Source organism: Elephas maximus, chromosome 8, assembly GCF_024166365.1.
Source record: "Elephas maximus indicus isolate mEleMax1 chromosome 8, mEleMax1 primary haplotype, whole genome shotgun sequence".
Classification (NCBI taxonomy): domain Eukaryota; kingdom Metazoa; phylum Chordata; class Mammalia; order Proboscidea; family Elephantidae; genus Elephas; species Elephas maximus.
Window position 1 is genome coordinate 89828771 of NC_064826.1, and position 27140 is coordinate 89855910.

The 27140-nt window shown below is 43.0% G+C and overlaps 1 protein-coding gene across 6 annotated transcripts in view; it reads left to right on the top strand.

The window, feature by feature from the left end:
• The window catches only part of CREB5 (cAMP responsive element binding protein 5), a 471478-nt gene that overhangs the window by 174909 nt on the left and 269429 nt on the right, over positions 1–27140 (top strand). For all 6 annotated transcript variants that reach the window (XM_049894543.1, XM_049894546.1, XM_049894547.1 and 3 more), the window contains one exon: positions 16535–16707. In XM_049894543.1, coding sequence (XP_049750500.1) covers positions 16535–16707 — 173 coding nt within the window. The remainder of the gene's footprint in view (positions 1–16534; positions 16708–27140) is intronic.

Genomic DNA, 27140 nt, shown 5'->3' on the forward strand with positions numbered 1-27140 from the left:
CCTAGGTGGTGCAAAAATGGTTAAGGGCTCGACTACTAACCAAAAGGTTGGTGGTTCGAACTTACCCAATGATGCCTTGGAAGCAAGGCCTGGTGATCTTCTTCTGAAAGGCTACAGACTTGAAAACCCTGTGGAGCAGTTCTACTCTGGACACACGGTGTTGTTACGAGTCTCTTTATATTAGGATTTTATCAAATAAGACAGACCAAACCTCTCCTCGGTGTCCTCTGTTGTTTTCTTTATTTTGGTTTTTCCTCTAAGAACTATGATTCAGTTTGGTTGGAAGCAATGGCGATTCAAGGGTAGTTGTCCTCCAGTAAAACAGCCCCTTCTCCGGATGGAAAGATACTGCTTAATCCATGGTCATAATTAGAACAGCAAAGCAGCAACTGTTGTTTGCAAAGTGCTAAACAATTTACAAAGCAAGGCCTTTCACGAGTCACCTGATGGGTTCCACCAAGAGTGAAGTGAAGTGCCTGCGCCTTCATTCTCTATTGTTTCCAAAGCGGAAGTATATCTTGTAGCACATTTTCCTTCCCACTGAAAATCACATTTCTAGTTTATGTTAAGAGCGTAATGTTGCCAAATATTCAGGAATGCAGATGCCCAACTGAACCTCCAGGCAAGGGAGTTTTCAAGCAATTTCAACTCTGCAGCCAGCCCTACCAAGCAATTTCAACTCTGCAGCCAGCCCTACCCTACAGCTCTTTTGGCCGGGGAGAGAATAGGAGCTGCAGAAGGGGGGTTTGGGAAAGGGGGAGGCAAAGGGGAGTCTCTTCTCACACCTGTAATACATCATTAGGAGCTTTAAAGAGAGTGCTCCATTTATGTTTCTGGTCATTAAGTGTTTGGCTCTATTCAAAATGCTGAAAAATAGACCCCTCAGCATCCCTGTGGTAGTTTTCTACTCATAACTTTACATTTTCTCATCAGGAAGGCAGAGAAATTTCTTTCGTAATTCTAGAATGGGTCTTTTCCTCTTGCACCATTCTACCTGGGTCTCAGTGTTAACCTCTCCATATTTCCCATGCGCTCAGTGCCCCTTTCAAGATTTTAAAGACCATCTTCTTCCCCAGGCTACACAGACGTTGAGAGTTTGGTAATGTCATTGTTACCATCTCCTTGGGCCTCCCCGACACCTGCCTTAGGACCCCAGTTCCTTGCTTGTTTTCTGCCTGGTTTCCGGTTGCTTAGGAAGACCTGTCTTGCCGCAGTTCAATCAGTGGCTCCCATTTGAGTGGACAAAACACCTGGGCAATTGTAGGAAACTGTTGAATTCAAATCAGCAAATGTGTCTCTTTATATTAGAATCTCAGGTTTAAGATGACGGTGTGCCCAGCTGCAAAACCAAACCAAACGCATTACCTTCGAGTCAGTCCCAACTCATGGCAACCACATGTGTTACAGAGTAGAACTGTTCCACAGGGCATAATGGTTAAGCTCTTGGCAGTTAACCCAAACTTCGATGGTTCAAACCCACTAGTGGCTCCGTGGGAGAAAAGATCTGGCAATCTGCTCCCATAAAGATTACAGCCTAAGAAACTTTATGGGAGGCAGTTCTGCTCTGTCCTGTCCTATATGGTCATTATGAGTCAGAATCGACTCGACAACACACAAAAACAACAACAACAATCTTTACGGAAGCAGATCACCAGGGCTTTTCTCTGCAGTATGGCTGGGTGCATTTGAATCACTAACCATCAAGTTAGTAGCCGAACACAAACAGTTTGCTCCACCCAGGGACGTCTACCCAACTTAGGAGGAAATTCTGTATTGATTGCTCCTTATTCCCATATCATCACTTCAAAAATCATTTATCCATTCAACCAACGGTCATCTAGTTCTGTACCAGAGGCTGAGCTAAGTGGTGGTGAAACAAGACAACATTGTCTCTGTCCTCCTGGAGGGTATAGTATTAAAAAAAAAAAAAAAAAACCAAACTTGTTGCTCTGAGTCAATTCTGACTTGTAGTGACCCTGTAAGACAGAGTAGAATTGCCCCAAAGAGTTTCCAGCGGGTACCTGTTGCATTCAAACTGCTGACCTTTTGGTTAGGAGCCATAGCATTTAACCACTACGCCCCCAGGGTTGCCAGTAAGTAGGAAATGGTAATGGTAAAAATTGCATATTGTGAAATGTGCTATAAATACAAAGGAAAGGCTTGGGGTGCCGTGATAGAAAATAACAGGAGATTGCCTTTTAATTAGGAATGCGAGGGAGGCCTCTTTGAGAAGGTGACATTTAAGATGAACCTGAAAGGAAGAGGAAGGCAGTCATTCAAAGAATGGGAGGATGTCAGAGGAGAGCAGCAGGGTTGCTGTGTAATACATACGTTACTGAAGTTCTTTACAAACCATCACTCTGTCTTCACTTTATAGGTCAAAGGAAGCAAGGGTGCACTCTCCTCATTTTGTGCTTGAGGAAATGCCATCAATCAATCAGTATTAACCAGCTTATTGCCTAGGAGGGTGGGTTTTAGTTAGGCAGAGAGGAAGAGAATTCCGGGCCCTGGGAATGTCCCTGCAAAGCTGAGAAAGTGACAGTTCCAGCTCCTGAGCTGTGTAGTGAGCAGACCTGTGTGGCTGCAGTGGAGGCTTATACAGGTGACCGTAGTAGCCATGGAGCTGGATACATACGGCCTTGAAACCAAGGCTAAACGTGGGTTTTAGTTTTGTAAGTAATGGAGAGTTATGGGAGGTTTTTGAGCTGAGGCGTGGGATTAGGGAAGTGCTTATTTACACTAATTAATCAGGCAGTGGAAACCCTGGTAGCATAGTGGCTAAGGGTCAGCGGTTCAGATCCGCCAGGCACTCCTTGGAAACTCTATGGGGCAGGCAGTTCTACTCTGTCCTACAGGGTCACTATGAGTTGGAATTGACTTGGCGGCAACGGGTTTCTGAGTAATCAGGCAGCAGGGTATGGAGTGGTCTGGGAAGACCAGAAGATTTAAAAGCCAGGAGAAGAGTAAGAAGGTATTGTATGACCAGGAGAGGAGGTGATAATGCTCTGGAGCTAGTAGGGTAGCAAGGAGAGGACAGATGTGTGAATCATTGTGAAGGCAAAAACAACAGACTGGGGGAGTTAAGCAAGATCACATGCTTAAGGATGGTGCTCAGATGAGAACACAGAAATGTTGACTAGCCCTTTGCCGTTCAGACCATGTTATAATCAACTCTAGATATGTCTTTCTGTTTTTCACGTATATGTGTGCGCATGTGTGTGTGTGTGTATGCATTTAACTTCCTGTGTTCCCTCTAACAGAGTGCCTTCCAGTAGAGTGTTTCTTTTTTTCTTTTTTCTCTTTCTACAGCACTAGATATACATTTCTATATATTCGCTTTGCAAACATCTATGTGCAAGCATTGTGTTAGGCCCTGAGGACAAAGATAGGAAATCAGACCCTACACCTGTCCTCAAGGTGTTCATAACTAGAAGGGAAAGACTTACCATAAAAATAAATATGATAATATGTTATAAAAAAATAAGAGCTTGGAAAAAAGTATATATTGGATAAAATGGAGGACAAAGGAGTGGTTAATTGGCTCTACCTAGTGGAGAGGTGGTGTTAGCACTGGTAATAATGATTGTAATAATAATAACAATTATTACAATAGCTGCTAACATTTACTGGGCACTTAGAAGAATTGATGCCTTTGAATTATGGTGTTGACGAAGGATATTGAATATACCACGAACTGCCAGAAAAACGAACAAATCTGTCTTGGAAGAAGTACAGCCAGAATGCTCCATAGAAGTGAGGATGGCAAGACTTTGTCTTACATACTTTGGACATGTTGTCAGGAGGGACCAGTCCCTGGAGAAGGACATCATGCTTGGTAAAGTAGAAGATCATCGAAAAGGAGGAAGACGCTCAATGAGGTGGATTGACACAGTGCTGCAACAATCAGATCAAGCATAGCAACAATTGTGAGGGTGGTGCAGGACCGAGGAGTGTTTCGTTCTGTTGCACATAGGGTTGCTGTGAGTCAGAACCAACTCAACAGCACCTAAAACAACAACAAATACATTAAGCACTATATTGGCATTACCTAATTTAATCATTACTAAAACATTACAAGGTAGGGTTATCCTCATTTAACAGATGAGAAAACTGTAGCGTGGAGAAGCTAAGAAACTTGCTCAAGAACACGCAGCATTCATTTATTTGCTGCATAAGTGAATGTATTGCATAGCTCTTGAATGCATGTCATGGAGACAAGCACTGACTGTTCTCAGATGAGCATAGCATGTTCCCTGCCCTGAGTTTACTGGAGGAAGCACCCATGGAAATAAGCCAGGCTCTGCAGTGGAGGTGTGGACAGAGCACTGTGGGAGCACAGAGGAGGAAATGACTAATCAGGCCAGAAGGAGTAGGGAAGACTCTACAGAGGAGGGGACATCTCAGCTGGATTTTGACAAATGAATTGAATATGAAGGACGTTCTGCAAGGGGGAAATATTATGTACAAAGGAAAAGAAGAGGCATGGGATATGTGGAATGGTCAGGAAACATCGAGGTCTGTTTGTGTAAGTGGTAAGGCAGAGAGCAGGAAGGGTGGGTTGCCAGGAGATGATGTGGGAGAGATTGGTTGGGACCGGATTGTTAAAGGCTCCAGTCAACGTGAAGGCGTACATAGAAGCTAATGGGAAGCCATCAGATTTTTTAGAAGGCTGATTCCGTGATGGAATGTGTACAACTTTCTGGAAGAAGATTCTTGAGAAATGAGGAAACTTATTAGGAGTAGAGAGTACAATCATGCCATTTTTGGTGGCGTTAGACTAGCTCTAACCTCCAGAGTATCTGTAGATACATCAACCAGAGCAATTTGCTCCATTTTGGGAACCTGCAAGAAACAGAGTGTTTCCTTCGTTATTACCCATATGATTATCTTTAGCAGAAGCAGCCAAGAGAATAAAGTGGGTGATGAGAGCAGTGACATGGAGATTCCAAGCCACAGAGAATCTGAACAGGAACAGACAAGAGCTTTGAGGGATGCCTGAAAACTATTTCTCACAGTCAAGGGTGGCTGCTGAGAAGATATTTATTGTCTTGAACATTTTATTACAGTATAAAATGCTATAAATGCTTACAGGGGTGGTACAGGAGGAGAGCGTAGGCTAGTCAGATGGATCTTTGCTGCTCAGTATCCTATAGACTCAAGTCTGGAGCCTTATTCAAGGTGGGGCTGTCTGCTTCCTGGAAACTCTGGTGAGTAGACTATGGCCCCTGAGAGTTATATCCCTGTGTGAGCAGCCTTCTGTTCCAGTGCAGTGCCTTCTCTCAATTCAAAGAGAAGTTGTCTTAGAAGTTTAACTTAGCCCAAACATCAGAGAAAAGATCTCTTTCTTGGGCTTTTTCTGAGCTCACAGAACTCTTGAGGAAGGTGAAATAATACCAAAAAGCGAGCAAGGGAAAATTCCTCCTTCTCTTTTTTTTTTTTTTGGTAGTTTGATAAAAATGTTGTTCACCACCTTTTGAGCAAGTACCCTCCCCACCCACCATCTTAATCTGCCCTGTTCATTGTAAACCAGCCTAGAAGTGCCTACGCAGCCAACCTGACCTTAAGACAAGGGACATTAATCCATCATTTTGAAATGGATTAATGGTGTATTCCCAGGCTTTTCCAGGTGTGAAGTTGTGGGTGATGACATTGATCCCAATTAGTAGCCTGACAGATATACTGGTAACAGAATTCTCAGAATCACCTGACAGCATTAATCAATCACTTCTTCTAATGTGCATAAAGGTGACATCAGGCAAACTTTATTTTTTGCCATGTCACTTTCCAAAAGAAAATATTTTTACAGCAAAACTGTAGAGGCAGTGCTGCTTAGTGGTTAAGAGCCTGGACTATGAAGCCAAACTGCCTGGATCTGAATCCCAGATCTTCCATTTACTGGCTGTGTGACTTTGGGCAAGTCACTTAATCACTCGGTGTCTCAGTTTTCTCATCTGTAAAATGGGGAGTATTAATATTACCTACCTCACAGACTGATGATAGAGGTTGGATTTTCTGACATACAGTAATGCTGTTATTAATGTTATTTTTATTAATGTCAGTCATGGGGAGAAGCTGCCCAGAATGGACCTTTTCTCTCTGAGCTTCACATTTTGAACTTTCCTAAGAAGAAAGACGTAAACATTTGCTGAGTATATATTCCACGTCAGGTGCTGTGCTGGACTGTCAACTTATGTCATCTCACTTTATCCTCATTACCACCCTGTCCATTACACCATCATCTCCATTTTAAAGATGACAAAGCTACAGCTCAGTAAACTTAACTCACATGCCCCAGATGGTGTGGTACTGATGCTAACATGAACCCAGGTCTGGCTTTTTCCAAGGCTCATGTTTTCCCTTTGAACCATGGCGCCTTTTAGAATTCTCTAGAGATAAGTAGCAACATTAAAAGAGCAGAATTTAAATGCGTGTACTAAGGCTGGAGCTTTCACAGTACCCTGTGTTCTCCTGTCCTGCCCCCTCCTGCAGAGGTTACCTAAGATAGTTTCCTGTGTGTCTCTCTTGCTGTGCGACTATGCTAAGGTGAAAGCTATGGAGAGAGAGGTGGCCTGCATGGCCCCTCTCCTCCCACTCACCTGCCCTGTGTTTCTTCCAATACCTTACTGATCCCTTAGTAATATCCGAACTACCTGTCCTGGTATTCCAGCTCCTGAAACCACCAGGAAGAAGGCATCAAGACCCTCTGGAATCCTCCCTATACCTCTAGAAAGCTTACTGTCTTCCAGAAGGTTCTACCCTTTGTTATTCCATGAATGTCTTGGACATCTTTTAGATGCAGTTCATGGATATTTATATCTGGGAACTTCTAAAAGTCTTCGTAACTGCTCAGGCATCATTAAGATGCAGACAATTTTAAGATTGCACAATTCAACTTGTAAACGCATGTCATGATGACCCTGGCTCTTTATTGAGAACCCATAACCTTACCGCGCCTCGGTAGTTAGATGGAATATAGATTTGAAGTTAACATTTTGGGGCCTTATGGGAATCAACATCGTTTTGTCTGTACACTCCAACCTTCACTTTCATTTGTGGTCTACTTTCCTTCATCCGTCATTACCACACCCTGAAATTATACTTAATTTTAAGAACACAGATACATATTCATATTGGGTTGTTTTTTGCATATTGTATTCCAAGCCCATGTGCGCAGAGTGACAATTACCACTCTCCCTCAAGCTTGCTGAGTGTGCAATTAAGACTCATTATTCCCCTGGTTCTCACCCCATTCACACCCTTTATGGATCAGAACAACAATGAATGGAGAGGAAGGACTCGTAGGATATGAAGGGAGGAGAAAGTTAAAGGACACTAACCAAAAGGGGGAAAGATTTAAGTGAAGCTAATTTGTCTGTGGCGCTTTCCTCCTTGATGGATGAGAATTTCCAATATTTGTTAGATTGGTTCCTTCAGTTGCAATTCCTTGGGTCTGGTAGAAAGTTTTAATTTTCAGAAGCTGAGTTCTACAAAAGCTTATAGTTACGGAGAAAGATCAGCATATGTAGGCCCATGAATCAGAGTCTAAAAAGTCTGCTTGGATTTTTAGTGTCTCATAAAATGTAACATAGGAAGAGATGTGTGGAGTATCAGAGCCAAAAAAGATCACGGAGACCACGTGGCCCATGGCCCTCCTTTTAATGATGAGGCTGCTGAGCCCAGGGAGGTTGAGTGATTTATACAGGTTACATGGCTATGAGGAACGGTAGAGAGACTGGACTAGAAGAGACCTCCTAACTCCTAAGCCAGTATATTTTCAACATTATCACACATTACTAATCATTTGGAAACATTTGAGGCAAAGTATAAACCATGTATCATAAATGAGAGAATCTTAGCAGCAGAAGAGACCTTAGAGGTCAACTGGTGCCATCTCCTTCCCGATGCAAGAATCCCCTTAGTGACATCCCTGACAGATGGCCACCAGCCTCTCCTGGCTTAACTCCAGTGCTGGGAAGCTCAGTACTTTACAAGGCAGCTTGTTTTGTCTTTAAATATCTCTATAAAAACCAGTTGCTGTGGAGTTGATTCCGACTCATAGTGACCCCATGTGTATCAGAGTAGAACTGTACTCCATAGGGTTTTCTAATGGCAGAGTTTTCAGATTTAGATTCCTAGGCTTTTTTTTCAAGGTGCCTGCAGGTGAACTTGAATCTACAACCTTTTGATTAGCAGGCAAACAAGTTAATGGTTTGCACTATAGGGACTCCCTGAATATCTCTACACATTGCTAAATGTACAAGACAAAAGGTGAAATCTGCATTTTTAATACGTTAGTCCGTAACAGGTGAGGGTAACTGGAGGTAAGTAGCATGGTATTGGTGTTGGTAAGGAGAAAAAAACTTTTGTTTTTTTCCCTCATCTTAAAATGAGGATAATAGTGCCTACCTCATAGGGTCATTATGAAAATTAGAGGTGTGGTTTATAAAGCATCTCCTATAGTGCCTGGTTAAAAATAGATACTCAAATTTTAGTTTTTATTGACTTCTATTACCATGATTCCTTTTTTTGAAAGTATCCTCTCTGGAGCAACATAGACTGTATCTAATCCCACAAATATTTGAAGGCAGTCAGCATGACCCTCTAAGTGTTCTCCTTTTCAGGCTAAATATGCCCTGATTCTTCTACCGTTCTTCCTGTGCTGTGTTTTGGATATCTCATTACTTTCATTCCCTCCAATTTGTCAATTTCCCCCTTAAAATGTGGTGGCCAAATGTGGTCAGTCCAACGTGCTCTACAATGGAATAATTACTTCCCTTGATATGGACATTGCACTTCTCCTAAAACAACCTAGATTTATGTTAGCATTTTTAGAGGCCAGATCACACACTTGGCTCAACTAAACCTGATTCTGCTCTCCAGAACATCAGCTGTGCCTCCCAACTTTGTGTCAACTGCGCATTTGACAAGCATGACTTTTCCCTCTTCATCCAAGCTGTTGATAAAAATGTTGAGCAAGGAATGGCCAAAGACTGAGCCTCGAAGAGCACCACAGATCCTTTCCTTCAAACTGACATCCAATGATTGAGGACATTGTTTCACCAATTCCAAACCTACCCACCTGTACTATCGAAAACAACACAGCAAGATAGTCACTCTTTGTGTTTTTGAAGTTGGATACTTAATTTATCTAGAGGTAAAATGCTGTTCTTTTACCAATAAAGATAAGTTTTGAACCCATAATTGAGAAAATGTGAACTTAAAAATAATTTCATATTTGAGTTACAATGTAATGCTTAAGAAAAAAAAAATGTGTGTTCCCTTAATGTGAGATGATAATGCTCTGCCTAGTTGTTTATATTTCCAAAATGTTTTGAAATTACTCTCTGGGTCTAGAGGGAGGAGGTTGGGCAATTTGCAGATTTTATGTGTGGGGAAAGACAAGAATATTGAAGAGTGAAAATATAGCTCTCAAGGCCTTTCCCATCTCTGGTGGAGATTACAGAATCAAAGAGTTGATTTAAAAGTGTTAATACTTTCCCTTCCTTTGCAAGAACGTCAGAGATATATTCCTAGATAGTAGTTTTTCTTCTTTTTACTGATTCCAAGAGAAGGAGATTCTTAAACTGTTGAGGGCTACTTTTTTTTTTTTTATCTTATTTAACATGCTTTACTCTGTAGAAGTCATACCAAGTTCTTTGTGCTGTAGTGTCAGCCAGTTTTTTGTTTGTTTGTTTTCATGGTAGAAATAAAGAATGGACGTTGCCATCATTTGAGCCAAAGAGCTCAAAACTTGAAAGTCACCTCTTGATATCTTTCTCCGAGGGCTCGTTTAATGTATTTTCAAAGGTTTTACTTTCCAGTACATATACCATCTTTATGGCTTTCTTCTTAATCCTGATCCTCTCTATTTCTGCAACCCATAATTTCATTAAAGACCTTAACATCTGCAAGGTTCGGGAGCACAGTCTGCAGAAGACCACTCTCACTTCTTAGATGAATTTAGAGTTCAGAGCATTCCCAAGGTTACCCTGAGGTTTGCTAATTCTCTAGAAGGGCTTGCAGAACTGCTGAAAGCTGCTGTACTCATGGTTTATTACAGCAAAAGGCTAGAGATTAGAACCACCCAAGGGAAGAAACGCATGGGGCAGAGTCCAAGAAAGTTCCGAATACAGAGCTTCCAGTTGTCTGCTGTCAGTGGAGGCACGGGCAGAGTTATTTTTCCAGTTATGTGTGACAACACGCGTGGAGTACTGTCAACCAGGGAAGCTCACCCCAGGCTTGGTGCCAAGAGTTTTTATTAGAGCTCCATGGTTGATGGTCTGCATGGCCAACTTTATTCTCCAGCCTCTCTGGAGGTAGAGCTGATAACTTTAGTCTCCAGCCCTTTAGGAAGTTAGGAGGTCAAGTTGATACCATGTGACTCAGAGCCCCCACCATAGATCACATAGTTAGACTTTGTAGCATGGCCCAAGGCCCCCAGGTAAATGAAGATACTCTCCCTAAAGATCATCTTCCAGTAGAAGTGGGCAAAGGCCAGACCTCTCTTTGGGTAAGATTAATTCTTTACAACACAACATCTGAAACTATTATTGTGCACATACTTTCAGATTCCAAAGCCAATAGACAGGAAGTTATCATTTTCAAAAATACTCCAGGGACTAAATATAAAATTTTATCATGCTAAAAACTTTAGGAATGTTATGTTATAGTTCACTCATTCACTCAATTAATGTTTATTGAGCACCTACTATGTGCCAAGCACTAACCTTGGCAATGGAGACAAAGTATGGAATAAAATCAGATTTTTATTTCCTTCCCTCATTGTGTTTATGGTCTCACAGTGGCTAAGTGATACGGTTGCTAATCAAAAGGTTGACAGTTCAAATCCACCAGCCATTTCTTGGAAACCCTATGGGGCAGTCCTACCCTGTCCTCTAGGGTCACTATGAGTCAGAATCGACTTGATGGCAACAGGTTTTTTTTTTTTCCAGTCCCCTCATTGTGCATATAGTCTAGTGGGAGAAACAGATATTAATCAAATTATCACAAACAAGTGTAAACTTGTAGAAAGTACTTCAGTGGGGGTGGGTAATGGTCCCCATCATTGGGGAGGTCAGAGAAGGCCTTGCCACATGATGCTTAATTTGAGAGTTGACGATAGAGTCAAGAAGAGCATTGGGACAGAGGAAACAGGTTATTTCAAGGCCCTGTGTTGACATGGAGCATGGTCAGGATAAGGGCAGTTAGATTCCAGTGAGATTGGATGAATCACAGAGAGCGAGAGTGGAGGTGGTGCGAGATGAGATGAGGAAGTAGGAAGGTCCCACGCAGGCCTCATAGGTCACACAAAGAGTAATGTCAGTATCTTCTGAACAATGGGAAGCCATCTGAGGGGCACTGGCATCACTAGGTTTACTGTCACCCACTGTGGTAACCCATGGTGTCACCCCTCCCCCATGGACCTCCTCCCATATCAGACCATACAGAATCCTTAGTGTTATGGATTGAATTGTGTCCCCCCAAAATGTGTATCAACTTGGCTAGGCCATGATTCCCAGCATTGTGTGGTTGTCCACCATTTTGTGATCTGATGTGGTTATCCTATAAGCTGTAAATCCTAACCTCTGTGATGTTAATGAGGCAGGGTTAGAGACAGTTATGTTAATGAGATAGGACTCAATCTCTTTTGCGATATAAAAGAGAGAAGCCAGCAGAGAGAGGAGGGACCCCCTGTCACCAAGAAAGAAGAGTTGGGAGTGAGTGCACCCTTTGGACCCAGGGTGCCTGTGCTGAGAAGCTCCTAGACCAGGGGAAGATTGATGACAAGGACCTTCCCCAGAGCCAACAGACAGAGAGAGCATTCTCCAGGAGCTGGTGCCCTGAATTCAGACTTCTAGCCTTCTGGTCTGTGAGAGAATAAATCCCTGTTCATTAATGCCAGCCACTTGTGCTATTTCTGTTACAGCAGCACTAGTTAACTGAGACACTTAGTAATATTTATTATCAATTTCAATCACAGAATAGTATGTGATATAGTTATAGTTAAGTAAATTACTTAAATGTAATATTTCTTAGGTTGTATGAATACTAACAAAATAGTTTTGTAAAACCTTTCTGCATTGAATTACAACTTTATTAGTTACAACGTTATTAATAACTGAGTGAAAGCCTTTTTCAATTTTTCTCCTTCTTTCCTTTAATTACTACTTCATTCTCAAAAAAAAAGGTTATTGATATAGGTTCACAAATACCAATTACCACAATATTGTAGCTAAACACCAGAAAAATCTGACAAAATCAGCGACTATTAAAAACGCGGGCAGCAATGAAAACCACAGTGAGTGCTTGTAGAGCGTGCAGACAAACCCGTGTGATTTGAAGCATCATTGTGCTTGGGTAAAAATGACAGCTCTGACCAGACCAAAACCAAACCAAACCCAGAGCCGTCGAGTCAATTCCGACTCATAGCGACCCTATAGGACAGAGTAGAACTGTCCCATAGAGTTTCCAAGGAGCGCCTGGCAGATTCGAACTGCCAACCCTTGGGTTAGCAGCCGTAGCTCTTAACCACTACGCCACCAGGATTTCCAATCTGACCAGAGAACATTAAAAAAAACCAACCAAACCCACTGCCATCGAGTTGATTCTGACTCATAGCGACCCTATAGGAGTAGAGTTGCCCAGTAGAGTTTCCAAGGAGCGCCTGGTGGATTTGAACTGCTGACCTTTTAGTTAGCAGCTATAGCACTTAACCACTACACCACCAGGGTTTCCAGAGGACATTAGAAGACTCAAAAAGTAAATTGATACATCTAAGTTGGGCTTACAAAAAATATTTTTGTTGTTATAACTAACTAAATCCAAACCAAACCCATTGTCGGGTAGATTCTGGCTCATTAGAGGCCCTATCGAACAGAGTAGAACTGCCCCATAAGGTTTTCAAGGCTGCAAATCTTTAGGGAAGTAGACTGCCACATTTTTCTCCTGTAGAGCAGCTGGTGGATTTGAACTGCCAACCTTTCGGTTAGCAACAGCGCTCTTAACCACCGTGCCACTCAGGCTCCTTTATAACTAACTACAGGAATATTTTAATAAAAAATAATAAATTTCTGCTGAAACACTGCATAAAATATTATAGACAGTCACTTTGGTGTCACCCTCTCTGACAGTGTCACGCAGTGTGGTCTGCACCCTCCACACACCCCTAGTGACACCACTGCTGAGAGGCCTTGGGGTGGTGTAGAGGGAGGTCTGTGTAATATGATCAGCTTTGCATTTTTAAAATATGATGTGGCTGTGGTGTGGGAAAGAGCTGGAAGGGAATTCAGAGTGTGTTACTGTTGACTAGTTAGGAGATGGCTGTCTAGCCCAGGAAGGAGATGATGGTGGCTTGGTGTAGGGTGGTGGAAGGGGAGATGGAAAGAAGTAGAAAGACTTGAGGGATGCCTAGGTTAAATTGGCAGTATTTGGGGACTGCTTATGGGGATAATGGAGCCCTGGTGGTTTAGTGGTTAAGAGCTAGGGCTGCTAACCAAAAGGTCAGCAGTTTGAATCCACCACCTGCTCCTTGCGAATCCTATGGGAGAAGTTCTACTCTGTCCTTATAGGGTCCCTATGAATTGGAATTGACTAGACAGCAATGAGTTTGGTTTTTTTTTTTTTGGTTTTATGGGGATAATAGAAAAGAAATGTCAACAGTGCCTCAAGGGGGATTCATCCATTTTATTTTTTTGTTTGTGAATTTAGATATTGTAATTTTAAAAATTAAATTGCATAACTGTGTTGATAACCTCTGGGTAGCAAGGCACAATGGGAAAAATTCTAAAATGAGAGTAAGAAATCCTTCTGAGCTTTGAATTTATTATTGAAAAATGGCTACGGGCAAGATAAGGAGCCCTGGTGGCATAGTGGCTAAGCACTTGGTTGCTAACCGAAGGATCGGCAGTTCAAACCCACCAGCGGCTCAGCAGGAGAAAGATGTGGCAGTCTGCTTCCGTAAAGATTACAGCCTTGCAAACCCTGTGGGGCAGTTCTACTCTGTCTGTAGGGTCACCGTGAATCGGAAATCAACTCGACAGTGTACAACAACAACAACAACATGAGCAAAGTGGAAACCTTTGAGCGTCTTTGAGAACCTTCACAATGGAAGTAATAGTACCTGGTAATTGTTCATCTCATCAGGATGCAGAGACATAAGCTTGTAAGGTTCATTTTCAAAAGAAATAACACACCTGTCTTTATTTTCATCATTATTTTTAGTTATATTCTCTAGCTTTCTAGACTCTATAAAAAGAGCTAAAATATATCCTTGCACTACCATTCCAATGCAAATCACCATTTCCTTTCATCTTATTTTATCCAGCCACAGTGGTTTCTCACGTCAAAAAAACCTTCCAGTGTATGAGAAGAGCCTTTGGACGTGTGTATGTTTAAGCCTGCTCATGCATTTGGGATCCCACGACACAGTCGGCTCACAGTCTAAGCCAGGTGCCTTTTCCACCTGGACTAATGACAAACTGAGTGGTCAGGCTTTAGAAATCAGAAATCTGGGAAAGGTGCAGTATGATGGACACAACCACCCCAAATACCGTATACGTTATCACCATCGCTTAGCACACAGTGCAGGAAATCCTGTTCTTTGCAGAAAACTTCAAAAAACTACTTCTAGCTCTCCTGGGTAACATTTATGTTTTTTCTTTGCTAACCCCAAAGTGCCAACAGATATATATTTTCCCCCTAGTAAATTGCTAGTGACATTCCATTTCTCTCCTCCCATCCTCAAGCCATTGTCCACCTGACCCCTGGGATTTCACTAACTTTCTGGACTGAAGAGCTGCACCTAGCTGTTTGGCAGAGACCTAATTACTGCCCTTACCTGTTACTTGGCTCTGCTATGCACTTCCTCTTTGTTTGTTGGTGTGTGCTGTTGAGTCAATTCTGACTCATTGTGACCCTATAGGACTGAGTAGAACTGCCCCATAGGGTTTCCAAGGCTATAATCTTTATGGGAGCAGATTCTCAGGTCTTTTCTCCCTAAGAGCCACTGATGGGTTTGAAGTGTGGAACTTTTGGTTAGCAGTCAGCTGAGCGCTTAACCATTGTACCACCACTGCCCCTTTGTTTCCTGGTCCAGAACTTCTCACATTTCAGCCTCAATGTGTGAACCAGCTCTCCTCTTCCTCAGTGTAAATTTTTTCTTGTTGTCTCGGTGACTTTCTTGTCTGTGACGAGCTATCTTGTAAGCCAGCTTTGTCTTGCATATTTCACTTTACTTTTGAATTTTAAACAAAAAAGCCTTCTCTCAAGTCATAGGAAAAACACATGATATTAGGTCCCTTAAGTGACTAAGGTATTTCATTTATTCATGCACTGGTTTATTCATGCACGAATATGTATATGTTTATAGAATGTCATCACCAAGCCAAGTACCCATCTGTCACATTGTGGTGGCTTGCATGTTGCTGTGATGCTGGAAGCTATGCCACTGGTATGTCATATACCAGCAAGGTCACTCATGGTGGACAGGTTTCAGTGGAGCTTCTAGACTAAGACTAGAAAGAAAGGCCTGGTGATCTACTTTTTAAAAATTAGTGAAAACCTATAGATCACAAAAGAATATTGCCCATATAGTGCTGGAAGATACGCCTCCTACATTGGAAGGCACCCTAAATACACAGCGGCCACAACAGTGGACCTGAGCATACCAACAATCATGAAGATCGTGTACGACCAGGCAGTGTTTTATTATGTTGTATGTAGGGTTGCCATGTGTTGTAGCTGACTCAATGGCAATTAACAGCAACAACTATGTGCCAAGCACCATGTTGGGCACCAGGGGATAGAGCTGTGAACACAAGCGTTACACATTCTATAGGAAAAGACAGTGATAACCAATCATTATTCCATACTCCGTTATACCATAAAATTGTTAGAGATTGATTAGAAAATTGGGAGGAAATATGACAGAAAGTTGCAGTTCTTGCTGTTTGTCATTGGACACCAGGCACCCCATCCTTTATTCCAGTTGTCCAGCATCATCCCGCAGGTTGTCGATCTTGTGTCATGACTGCTCAGATCGTGGTTTGGAAAAGTAGCGGTTTTCTGGAAAAAAAAAAATGTATCTATATGTACGTATGCCACTCTGATAGGAGTGAAAAAGGTAAAATAACCCAGTGTGCTTGTGGTTCAAAGCAGGATGTAGAACAGCTGTTCGCCAAATCACAGTGTTATGCACTTAGCACAAAGATAATTTTCAAATGTGATATTTGTCACACCAAGTCAGAGAAGGTATGTTCTAAAGACCCTGGATGTAAATCTCACATCGGGATGGTGGCAGAGTAATTAGTAAATTTCAAAGTATTTTCCTATTTGTTTTACTCTGAGGGCTAGTAGTTATTTTTCATCTCCTTGTAGCCATTTCTAATAATAAGATGAATGGGCTCAAGCCTTGCCAGAAGCCATAACTCTTTATTTTGTTGACATAACCAGATTCCCTATCTTGGCCTTTGAGAGTTTGAGAGTAGAATAAAATGTTTACTTCTTCTGACCTTTCTCCTCTGTCTTCTCTGGGCAGAATATCTCGATGCATAATACAGTTGGTGGAGCCATGACGGGGCCCGGAGCTCACCAGCTTGGCGGCTCCCGGATGCCCAACCATGACACCAGCGTTGTGATTCAGCAAGCCATGCCGTCTCCCCAGTCCAGCTCTGTCATCACACAGGCCCCTTCCACCAACCGCCAGATCGGGTAAGGAGACCTCCTCTGCTGACTCTGGGTCCTGGCTGGAGCTCAGAGAATGTTCTTCTCGTTTCTTGTGCTCGGATAAGACGAGACACAAGTTGGTTTTCCTGGCTGGTGTAATATTGCCTGGAGGTTCAGAGTGATGCTTTTGATTGTAGGGGAGGGAGAGAGAGCCTCAGTGTGGTGGAAGCATTTTTGATCCTGGACATTGAGGGAAGAATTGATAATAGGTAGGGTTAGGGTGATTAGTGATGTTAATCCTTCTGTTTTGTCGTTTCTCAGACAAGGTTTGTGAACTTTAAGATGACAGCAGGGAAACCCACTGGTGTGATGGAGGCCAGAACCTCCAGTGCTCAGGGCAAATGCTTCATGATGGTGGGGAAGTTTCACCAGTCTGTGTGTTCCACAACAGAGTCTGCTCCTCCCATCTGAGAAGCCACCAAGTCCGTATCTGAGTCTTCTGTGTATTTCCACATCCTCCTTCCCTCTAATCATTCCTTCCTGCTTCTCTTTTTCATGAACACTTCCTTACTGGCTCTCCCCTTCCTCTGTGTTGGTCCATATTCATGCCTAGAGTAGACAAAGCCAAGAAAGCATATGCTCTCCCTTGCATTTATGTAAAAAGGCAGTACTGAGGCATTGTGAGAAATTAATAGAATCAGCCTGTCATCGAATCCAGACACCTTGCATCATGTGATGGAAAGAGCTCTCGCTTGTTACTTGGTATTACATGGTAGCTCTAGCCCTTTGCTACTCAGAATGTGGTCTGAAGACCCAGTAGCACTGGCATCACTCAGTAGACTCTTAGAAATGCAGAATCTCTGGCCCCACCCCAGACCTAGTGACTCAGAATCTGCCTTTTAACAAGATCTGAGGGGTCTCCAGGTGATTGGTATGCACATTAAAGTTTGAGGGAAACTGATCTAGAAAGCGATAGGTAAAATGTAAATTCTAGGTGTGATATGGCTGGCTTGGAAGACTTTAACAATCCACAGGAAAGGAGTAGAGTGGTCAACCAGTGCTTCTCGACTGGGAGCTACACTGCTTAGCCCCAGGGAGTGTGCAGAAACGTGTGGGGCTTGGGCTGTGGTATTGACTAGAGGATGCTTAAGACAATCAGTGAGGTGGGGCCTGATGCGCCCAATGTGCTTGATACACCGGCCAGTCCTTCACTTGTAAGAACTGCCCTGGCCGCAATACCAAAGTGCCCCCAACCTTGTTAACACTAGAGTTTTGGGTTCTCATCTCAGCTGTCCTCTAGATTTGCTTCCTGACTTTATGCAATTCATTCAGTGTCTCAGCTTCCTTATCTCCAAACTGAGGATGCTGTCTATCTTTCCAGCCTCACAAGAGTAGAGTAAATATGAAATAACAGATTTAAGAGCGCTCGGCTTCTTTGGAAGAAAATGTAATAACTAAAGCCAAAGAGTTATGATGTATTTATAGTGTTGGACGCTGAAAACTAGTTGCATTAAATTCCCAGAATTCTTGATTTAGAATAGCAAGGGGAGCTTGCTGTGTTCGGTACAGGCATCAGAATTCAGTTTGCTGAATACTGGATATGGTGATTAAAAAAAAAAGAAGCTGCCCCACAATTTGTCAGTGTGTCTTTCTCCTCTTGTTTTTAATGTTTTGTGAGAATTCCAGACCAGCAGTGGGCACTGGCTTGTTTCTCCGCAGTGGAGGTACATTCTAGAGGGGGATTCCTTGTCCTTCACATTTCTCAACCTGTTGGGATGGGCTGTGACATGTGAAGACCCACCTTAACAATGAAGAATTGCAGGTGATGACTATTTTGTGGTTTGCCATTCCAGAAATAGAAAATGAATCTGGCCCTTTAAATCCTTGGCTTTGTTTGAAGAAGCCAAGACTAAACTGGCAAATATGTTTATTAATAAAGTTTCTTTTCTTCTCAAATGAACCCACATCTACAGCAAGAACCTATAATATACTAAGAGGGTGGGGTGGACTCATTGAATCCTGCAAAAACCCATTGCCATCAAGTCAATTCCAACTGACAGCAGCCCTATAGGACAGAGTAGAACTACCCCATAGGATTTCCAAGGCTGTAATCTTTACAGAAGCAGACTGCCACATCTTTCTTCTGCAGAGCAGCTGGCGGGTTCAAACTGGAGACCTTTCCGTTAGCATCCAAGCTCTTAACCACTGCACCACCAGGGCTGCTTGGGCTCACTGAAAACAGCATCTAAATCTCAAGCAATTCCTTCACTTAGTGGCTTGGCTTTGGACAGACAATTCACAGTTAAGTCAGCTAATTATAATTATTTTATTTTTCTTTCAAGGGGGAAAAAGAAACATAAAATGTGCTAGAGTTTACTAGCGGTTTTACAACATTCTTTGCCCCCTGAAGTTCTCTTGCCTTCCCCACCACCCCACCAACTACCCTCTTGGAGGTTCTTAGTATTCAGCCATCGTTAGTACAAGGCTGGCTTTTACGAAACGATCTTTTAAGAGTTAGCACTAAATGCTAAGATGGGTGGTTGACCCTGTCCTGAATTTACCCAGCTGGTCTTGTGCATTTGGGTGCCATGTGTAGGCTGTGTCACTGTGCTTGGATGGGTGGGGGTGTTTCTCTGGTACGGATGGCCTCCCGACCCACCCCATCTTCCAATTTATTCCTGATCCTGGGGTACTGTATATCTCTCCTGGTGTGTCCTAGGAGGTAATTGCCACATTTAGGACTCTGTCTCCTTGCCAAGCTTGAGGGAGGCTGTTTCCTTTCTTCGGATTCTTCCCTGTTGTGCTTACCATGTTGATTCAAACCCGCACATCCTGTCATTTCCATTTTTCTCCATGGGACCTATCCAAAACCTTGCCCGGATTATCGTGGGGGCTCAGCAAGAAACAGTCCAACCCATCTCACCAGTGGATTCAGTACTAAACTCTAGGTGGTACAATTTGGGGATGGTTTGCTCTTTTATTTCCCTCTGCAAAGAGGAAATGAGTACTTATTTTAAAACATGAGTTCCCTCCAGAGACTGTGTCTTTAAATGAGCATTTGAAATAGCAGATAGCTTTTTTTTTTTTTTGAGGCTGCACAGAACCATATTGTAATAATATTCTGATTTTTATCACAACCTCAAATATTTAAGTGTCAAAATCTGGCCAAGCCACCTGCAAATGTTTGCCATGGCTACTGGCCAACAAAAACAGCAAACAGCAATGAAAGTCTTCATTCAGGCTCAGTGCTTGAGCTGTATCCAGCCAGAGAGGCTGGGACCCACCTGTGCCCACGCACAGTGCTTTCTCGTTGCAGCCCGTGGGTGTGTTCACGACTGGAATTTTGCGAGAGAGGGGGCCCTCTGTCTCCTGCTCCGCTCTTTCCTTCCCTTCTACCGGTGCTTCAGCTTCTGCTGCCAGTCCCACTATTGCTTTCTTTTCTGTCCCTCTCCTTCCATGCTGTATTTAAGTTTAGAGTCTTGAACGTATTGGGAAAAGTGTTGACATGAACGATGGAAAACTGGGAGAGGCAGCAAGTTATCAGGGAAGGGTTTGGGGACAAAGTGTGTGCCTCCTTGCGTTCATTTGATTTTTACACTTATCGAGCCGGTGACCAGCTGAAGCAGACCCAAATAGGTAGGAATGCAAAAATCCAGAGAAATAATGCTAAAAGTAAGTAGATAAGCAAGATGGGAAACGTCCATTCTTCATCATACCAACCCATATCATGCCCTATGCCCAGCTCTGTAAAAGTAGTGCTATTATCCCAATAGAAACTGGAGGGAAGTATAAATATCCCAAATTGCACTTGTGTGGTTGGGCAGGCTAGAAAAACACACAGCTCTACAGAGTGTGGGAGGCTTCCTCAAACTAGTGACTACTTGTGCTTAGTCAAACTGGCAGACGCTCTGTCGGGAAGAGCAGCTTTGGCTGATTGATGGGAGCATTTTAGGAGATAAGTTTCCCAGATGGAAAAAAGAGTGAGCCTTGGCTGTGGGGGAGACAAGTGAGACAGAAAACAAGCATGTGTTAAATATAGATGAAATCGATTCAGCCTTGAACCAAAATATGTGGCAGATTCCAAACACTATCTCTACTCCAGTCATTTTCATTAGATATCGTGTAACAGCCTCATTAATTCAGAATCAGGTCAGCAAAGCCTGGGAGGAATGTTGCATGAACAGGTAGCACATATTATTTCTCTGTTTGCACGTTAGACATTTTTGTAGGAACTAATGATCAGTGGAGTAGATGGCTACAACCTGAATAGAACTCAGATTTCCTAAAGAAACCTGCTTCTCTTTATGGGTGAATGATAATAAGTAATTCATGCTTGAGACATTGGTGGTTCAGTGGTAGAATTCTCGCCTTCCTTGAGACCCAGGTTCAATTGCCCGCCAGGGTACCTCATGTGCAGCCGCCACCTGTCTGTCAGCGGAAGCCTGCATGTTGCTATGATACCGAACAGGTTTCAGTGGAGCTTCCAGGTTAAGACGGACTAGGAAGAAATGCCTGGTGATCTGCTGTGGAAAATCAGCCACTGAAAACCCTATGAATCACAATGGCCCAATCTGCAACCGACCATGGGGTTGGCATAAGACCAGGTAGTGTTTTGTTCTGTTGTGCATGGGGTCAGCAGGAGTTGGAGACCAACTTGACAGCAGCTAACCACAATGCATACTCAGTATTTCTTCAGGACAGCACTGAAGATAATACAGAGTTTTACAAACATAGACATCAGTCCAAAACCAAAAGCAAAGAAGTTTCCTGAATAAACTAAATGCTTCAAAGGCCAGCGTAGCAGGGGCAGGGCTTTGGGCACCATGGTTTCAGGGGACATCTAAGTCAATTGGCATAATAAAATCTATTAAGAGAACATTCTGCATCCCACTTTGGAGAGTGGCATATGGGGTCTTAAAAGCAAGCAAGTGGCCATCTAAAATGCATCAATTGGTCTCTACCCACCTGGAACAAAGCAGAATGAAGAACACCAAAGACACAAGGTAATTATGAGCCCAAGAGACAGTTAGGGCCACATAAACCTGAGACTAGAAGAACTAGATGGTGCCCGGCTACAATCAATGACTGCCCTGACAGGGAACACAACAGAGAACCCCTGAGGGAGCAGGAGAGCAGTGGGATGCAGATCTCAAATTCCCATAAAAAGACCAGACTTAATGGTCTGACTGACACTAGAAGGACCCCAGAGGGCATGGTCCGCAGACCATCGGTTAGCCCAAGACAGGATCCATTCCCAAAGCCAACTCTTCAGACAGGGATTGGACTGGACTATGGGATAGAAAATGATATTAGTGAAGAGTGAGCTTCTTGGATCAAGTAGACACATGAGACTATGTGGACAGCTCCTGTCTGGAGGGGAGATGAGAGGGCAGAGGGGGTCAGAAGCTGGCCGAATGGACACGAAAATACAGAGTGGAGGGAAGGAGTGTGCTGTCTCATTAAAGGCAGAGCAACTAGGAGTATACCACAAGGTGTATATAAATTTTTGTATGAGAGACTAACTTGTAAACTTTCACTTAAAGCACAATAAAAATTAAAAAAAAAAAAAAAAAATAGACATCAGCCCAGAATTTTGGCAGGTATACAGAGGCACTGCCAAAATACTCTAAAGTTTCTTCTGCTTTTGAATCCTCTGTATGGAATTGGGCAAATATGTAAACCTGGTAGATTATTGGTAAAAATTACTTGACAGTAATTGTTTACAATGTAAATGTTATATGTCTGACATCAGATTATACAAATGCTCATATCAAAGCTGATGTTTGCGTAGAAGTTAGCTGACCTTTGTGGAATACTCTGGTTAAGGTAATGGATTGGCCAGCTTCATCAGAAAACTTGGAAATATGTTCAACAGCAGGCATATATGAAACCATTTATATATGAAACCCCTCCCTGATTTTACAGTAATTTTAGTCTTGGCACATGGATGTCCATGTGATATGTAGCTGCTAAGCATTTGCTCATAAAACCTATTTGTGTGGAGTTGTAGCTAAGCAGTATAGATCTAATAGTCAGAAATTTGTATAAAATACCATAGAGGTAAATCTCTTTTTATGTAAAAATAAAAAGGTGCCAATACACATCACAAATTGTACTTCCTCTCACCTCTTTTGTGCTTTTTTTCTCCCTTTTCTCTTTATAATCCCTAACACTGTGTGTCACACAGATCAGGTGTAGCTCAATGGACATAACCAAGGAAAACAAGAGAAAAAAAAGCTAGCCGCATCTCAAAATTTGTTGTGTTGACAGCAATGCTACCTTTGCTCTCCGGGAGAGTCAGGTGCGGCTGTTGCGTAAGTTGGTTGTGTCTGTTCAATGTGTTAGTCCAGATGGGAGTCTTCATTGATTTGAAGTGTTTTTGTGTCATTGTTAGGAGCCTCTGGGTGACGCAAACCGTTAAGCGCTTGGCTACTAACTGAAAGGTTGGTGGTTCAAATCCACCCAGAGGTGCCTCAGAAGACAGGCCTGGCAGTCTACTTATGAAAAACCATTTCAACCATTGAAAACGTTAATGGAGGACAGTTTTACTCTGACACACGTGAGGTCGCCCCGAGTCAGAATTGACTCAAGGGCAATTGTTCGTTTATTTATTTTTATTTTGTGTCGTTCTGGAGGAAAAAGAAAAGGTTGATGGTAAACGATGCCATCGCAGAAAAGCAGTTTAAAGAAGATTCAGATAACGAGGAACTTACAGTTTAAGAATGTGCTTTCTCTGTGTATACATAGGTGTATTAATCCATTATTAAGAGTTTTCTTAAATTCCCCAGACCAAACTGAGCGTGGCTGAGACTGTCACTGTCTGCCACGGGCTGATGCTGGAGAGCCAAGCCATCTCCTTCCTGCTGCAGGGAGCAGGCACAGGCCCCTGGCTGTTCTGGACCTCATGCCACTGGGTCAGAGCCCTTGGCCAGGACAACTCGAAGCCCCCTTTGAGTAATTCAGACCAGAAGCCATTATTTCCTGCTTTGTGTTTTGCTGAGTATCATGGCTATGAACATAGCTTTATTGTTAGAAAGTTGCTGGATCTTTCACAGCCCGAGAACATTTACGAGGGCCCTTCAGGGGGATGCTTTCTGGGAGGGTTGACGGACTTAACCATATGGCTCCCGTTAAATCCCGTGCAGAGCCTTGAGAAATTACCTCTGACAAGGGGGCCCACAGCCTTCCACTCACAGGGTTTTATGTGTGGAATGAAACATTAAGTACTGATACTTTAGGAAATATAATGTTTCTTAACATCCAAAAGTTGTAACACCACATGGTATTGTGGCCAGATGAAGGGGGCAGGGCCAGAACACCAGAGCGCATGTTGGGGCCTTCCAGGAAGCAGAAAAACACCCCTGTTCTCATCTGTGAATCTGGGTTGCCTCTGAGTCCTCTGTGTCTTGGAGTCTCAACTTCTCACCTGGAACACAGCAGGCAGGCCTATTTGGGAGTAACTTGGAGGCCCTCCTTGACTGGCTCAAGCCCTTTGTTAGAAAAGCCCTTGATAAACAGACTGATGCTGAAGAAAAGGAAGGAAGATAACATTTTTCAAACATCTGCTATGTGCCAGGCACTGAGCTAGCACTTCGAATGTTATTTCCTACAATTCTCCAACAGCCAAGGAAAAAACCCAACCCCGTCAAGTGGATTCTGACTCATAGTGACCCTACAGGACAGAGTAAAACTCCCTCCATAGGGTTTCCGAGGAGCAGCTGCTGGATTTGACTGCCATTCTTTTGGTTAGCAGCCACACGCTTAACCACTGTGTCACTAGGGCCCCACAACCAAGAGAGGTAAGAGTTATTTGCTGTTTTTTGTTGTTAGCTGCCATCAAATTGACCCCGAGGCGTGGAATGAAACACTTCCTGGTCCTGCACCATCCCCATCATCAATTGGGGCTTGTACTGTTGTGATCCATAGGGCTTTCGTTGGCCGATTTTTTGTAAGTGGGTCACCAGGCCTTTCTTCCTAGTCTGTTAGTCTGAAAGCTCTGCTGACAGCTGTTCAGCATGGTAGCAATCCACAAGCCTCCACTGACTGATGGGCGGTGCATGAGGTGCATTGGCTGGGAATGGAACAGGGTCTCGGACATGGAAGGTGGGAATTCTACCACTAATCTACCAATTCCCTGGGGCATTCATTATTCCAGTTTTATTGCTCAGAGAAGTAACCTGTCCAGTGTCTCCTAGCCAGAGAGATAAGCAGCATTTTGGATATGGGTCTATTGGATTGCAAAGTGCAGGCTTTCCCTGTGCTTCTCACCATAGCAATACCAGTGTCCTGGAGGACACGTGGGCATGTCTCACCCTTGGGGAATCATCTGTGCACAGGAGTTGGCTAATGCTCAGTGTATCCAGTTATAGTGTGAAGGGCTCTGTGCTTTTATACTCCTGCAGGTAGGCAAAGGGCAGAGGTTGACTCATGCTGAGTTGCCAGCAGCTGCTTCAGTCTTCATGAGAAGCGTACAGGAGTTCTCTGGTCTTTGAAGGAGGGAGTAGTTCAGGGAATGTCTTGAACTCATGAAAGCATAAAACTGGCCTATACCTGAGACACCTCCTAACCAATTCCCTCATTTGTAAGAAAACTGAAATCCACCGCAGAAAAATGACTGCCCTTGTCTCCAACCATTTGGTTGTCCCATGTCTGGCTTCCTGGTTTGCGGGAAGACCACTGTCCTCTGCCCAGATGAAGTGTGACTTCTGGACTTGTTCAGCTGAAGATAGGTGACTTAGCCTGTGACCTCCGTGGAGGATGATTTCATTTCTGGATCTTACCCACAGAAGTTCTGCTCACAAAAGTTCTAGAAGCCTCCATACAAGTGTCTCTGTGTATATTTTTCCTCCTATTTTTGTAACGTATAAGCACAGATGAGGGTCTTCTTCTAGACAAATAGCCCAGGATCATCAAATCTCCATCTAGACATTTGTTTTGTGCATCACATTAAAAAGATGTGCCTAGAAGGTGAGAGCTTGCTCAAAACCAAATCACATCAGGTCAGAAGGGAGTTGTAGAACAGTATTAGCCATGGGTTCAGAGGTCATGGGTTTAGGACAGTACCAGTTACCAGTTGCCTTTGAGTTAATCCCAACTCATGGTGATTCAATGTGTATCAGAGTAGAATTGTGTTCAATAGCTGATTTTTCAGAAGTAGATTGCCAGGTTTTTCATCTGAGGTGCCTCTGGATGTACTCGTACCTCCAACCTTTTAGTTAGCAGCCAAGTGCATTAATCATTTGCACCACGCAGGGACTCTTTAGGGCAGTACAGTCTCTATCATTTAGAAGTTTGCCAACTTGGCCAAGTGCTCAACTTCCCTGGGTCTGGGTTCCTTCATCTGTATATGAAGAAGTTAACCAAAAGATCTCAAAAGTTAGTCTCAGCTCCAAATCATCATTCAGTGCCTCTTTTCTGTTTCAAATATATTTTCTGTTTTGGTTCGTTTCCCATTGGGAGTCAAGTTTGGTAGGAGCTCTAGATTATCTGATCTCCAGAGTGAGTTCATGTACCCCAGTGTGTGGGAACAGAATTAGATTTGGAAATGATTGGGATGAGGAAGCCAGTGCAGTAGAAAACAGGAGTCCTCACATATGAAGCCAGAGATACTCACCTTCCAGGCTCAACAACAAGGTGAATAACAACAACCTCTTGTTTTCACCAGGTGCTCTGTTTACAAGGCAAGTTTCCCCTTATCAGCTACTAATTTAGCACACATAATTTGATTATAGGAATTAACACCCCCCCGCCCCCATTTTACAGTTGAGTGAAGTGAGGCTCAGAGATTAAGTGACTTGTGCCAGGTCATGCTGATGATGGTAAAAACCAGAACTAGAACCCAGGCTACCTACACCACAGTGTCCCACTGGTCCAAATGAACTTGACCCCTCTGCAGGTTTCGATTTTCTTACTCCTATTTTTTTTTTTTTTAAGGTATCACCAGTTTTTGTCTGGTTTAAGGTATCACTAGAAAATTCTCCAAGTCTTTAATTTTGAAAAGTACTTGGAAATGTAAGTTCTTTGGGGGCTCAGTGCTACATGCATAACTATGTGTAGTTTCTTCCCTTGAACTAATCTTATCAAGAAGTTGTTCTTTTATTCTCACTTTGCTAAAAGCAGCTCATTTTTGCAGATCAAACTAGAAAAGTACCCAAGCCACAGCTCAGTAGTGAAAGATATAAAACAAGTCCAACAGCAAGGGGCCCGGACAATGGTTTTACCAGACACAGCTGTACGGGAAGATGCAGCCTGCTGTCTTGTTTTCTGGCATGATGATGATGATGATGATGATGATGATGATGATGATGATGCTTTGTGGAAGACCTAGAACACAGGGCTTTAGCTCATATCAAAATTTAGTGTCTTGGGACCCTTATCCATTGCTGGTGGGAATGTAGAATGGTGCAGCAGCTGTGGAAAACAGTTTGGAGGTTCTGCAAATAGTTTAACATAGAATTGCCTTATGACTCAGCAATTCC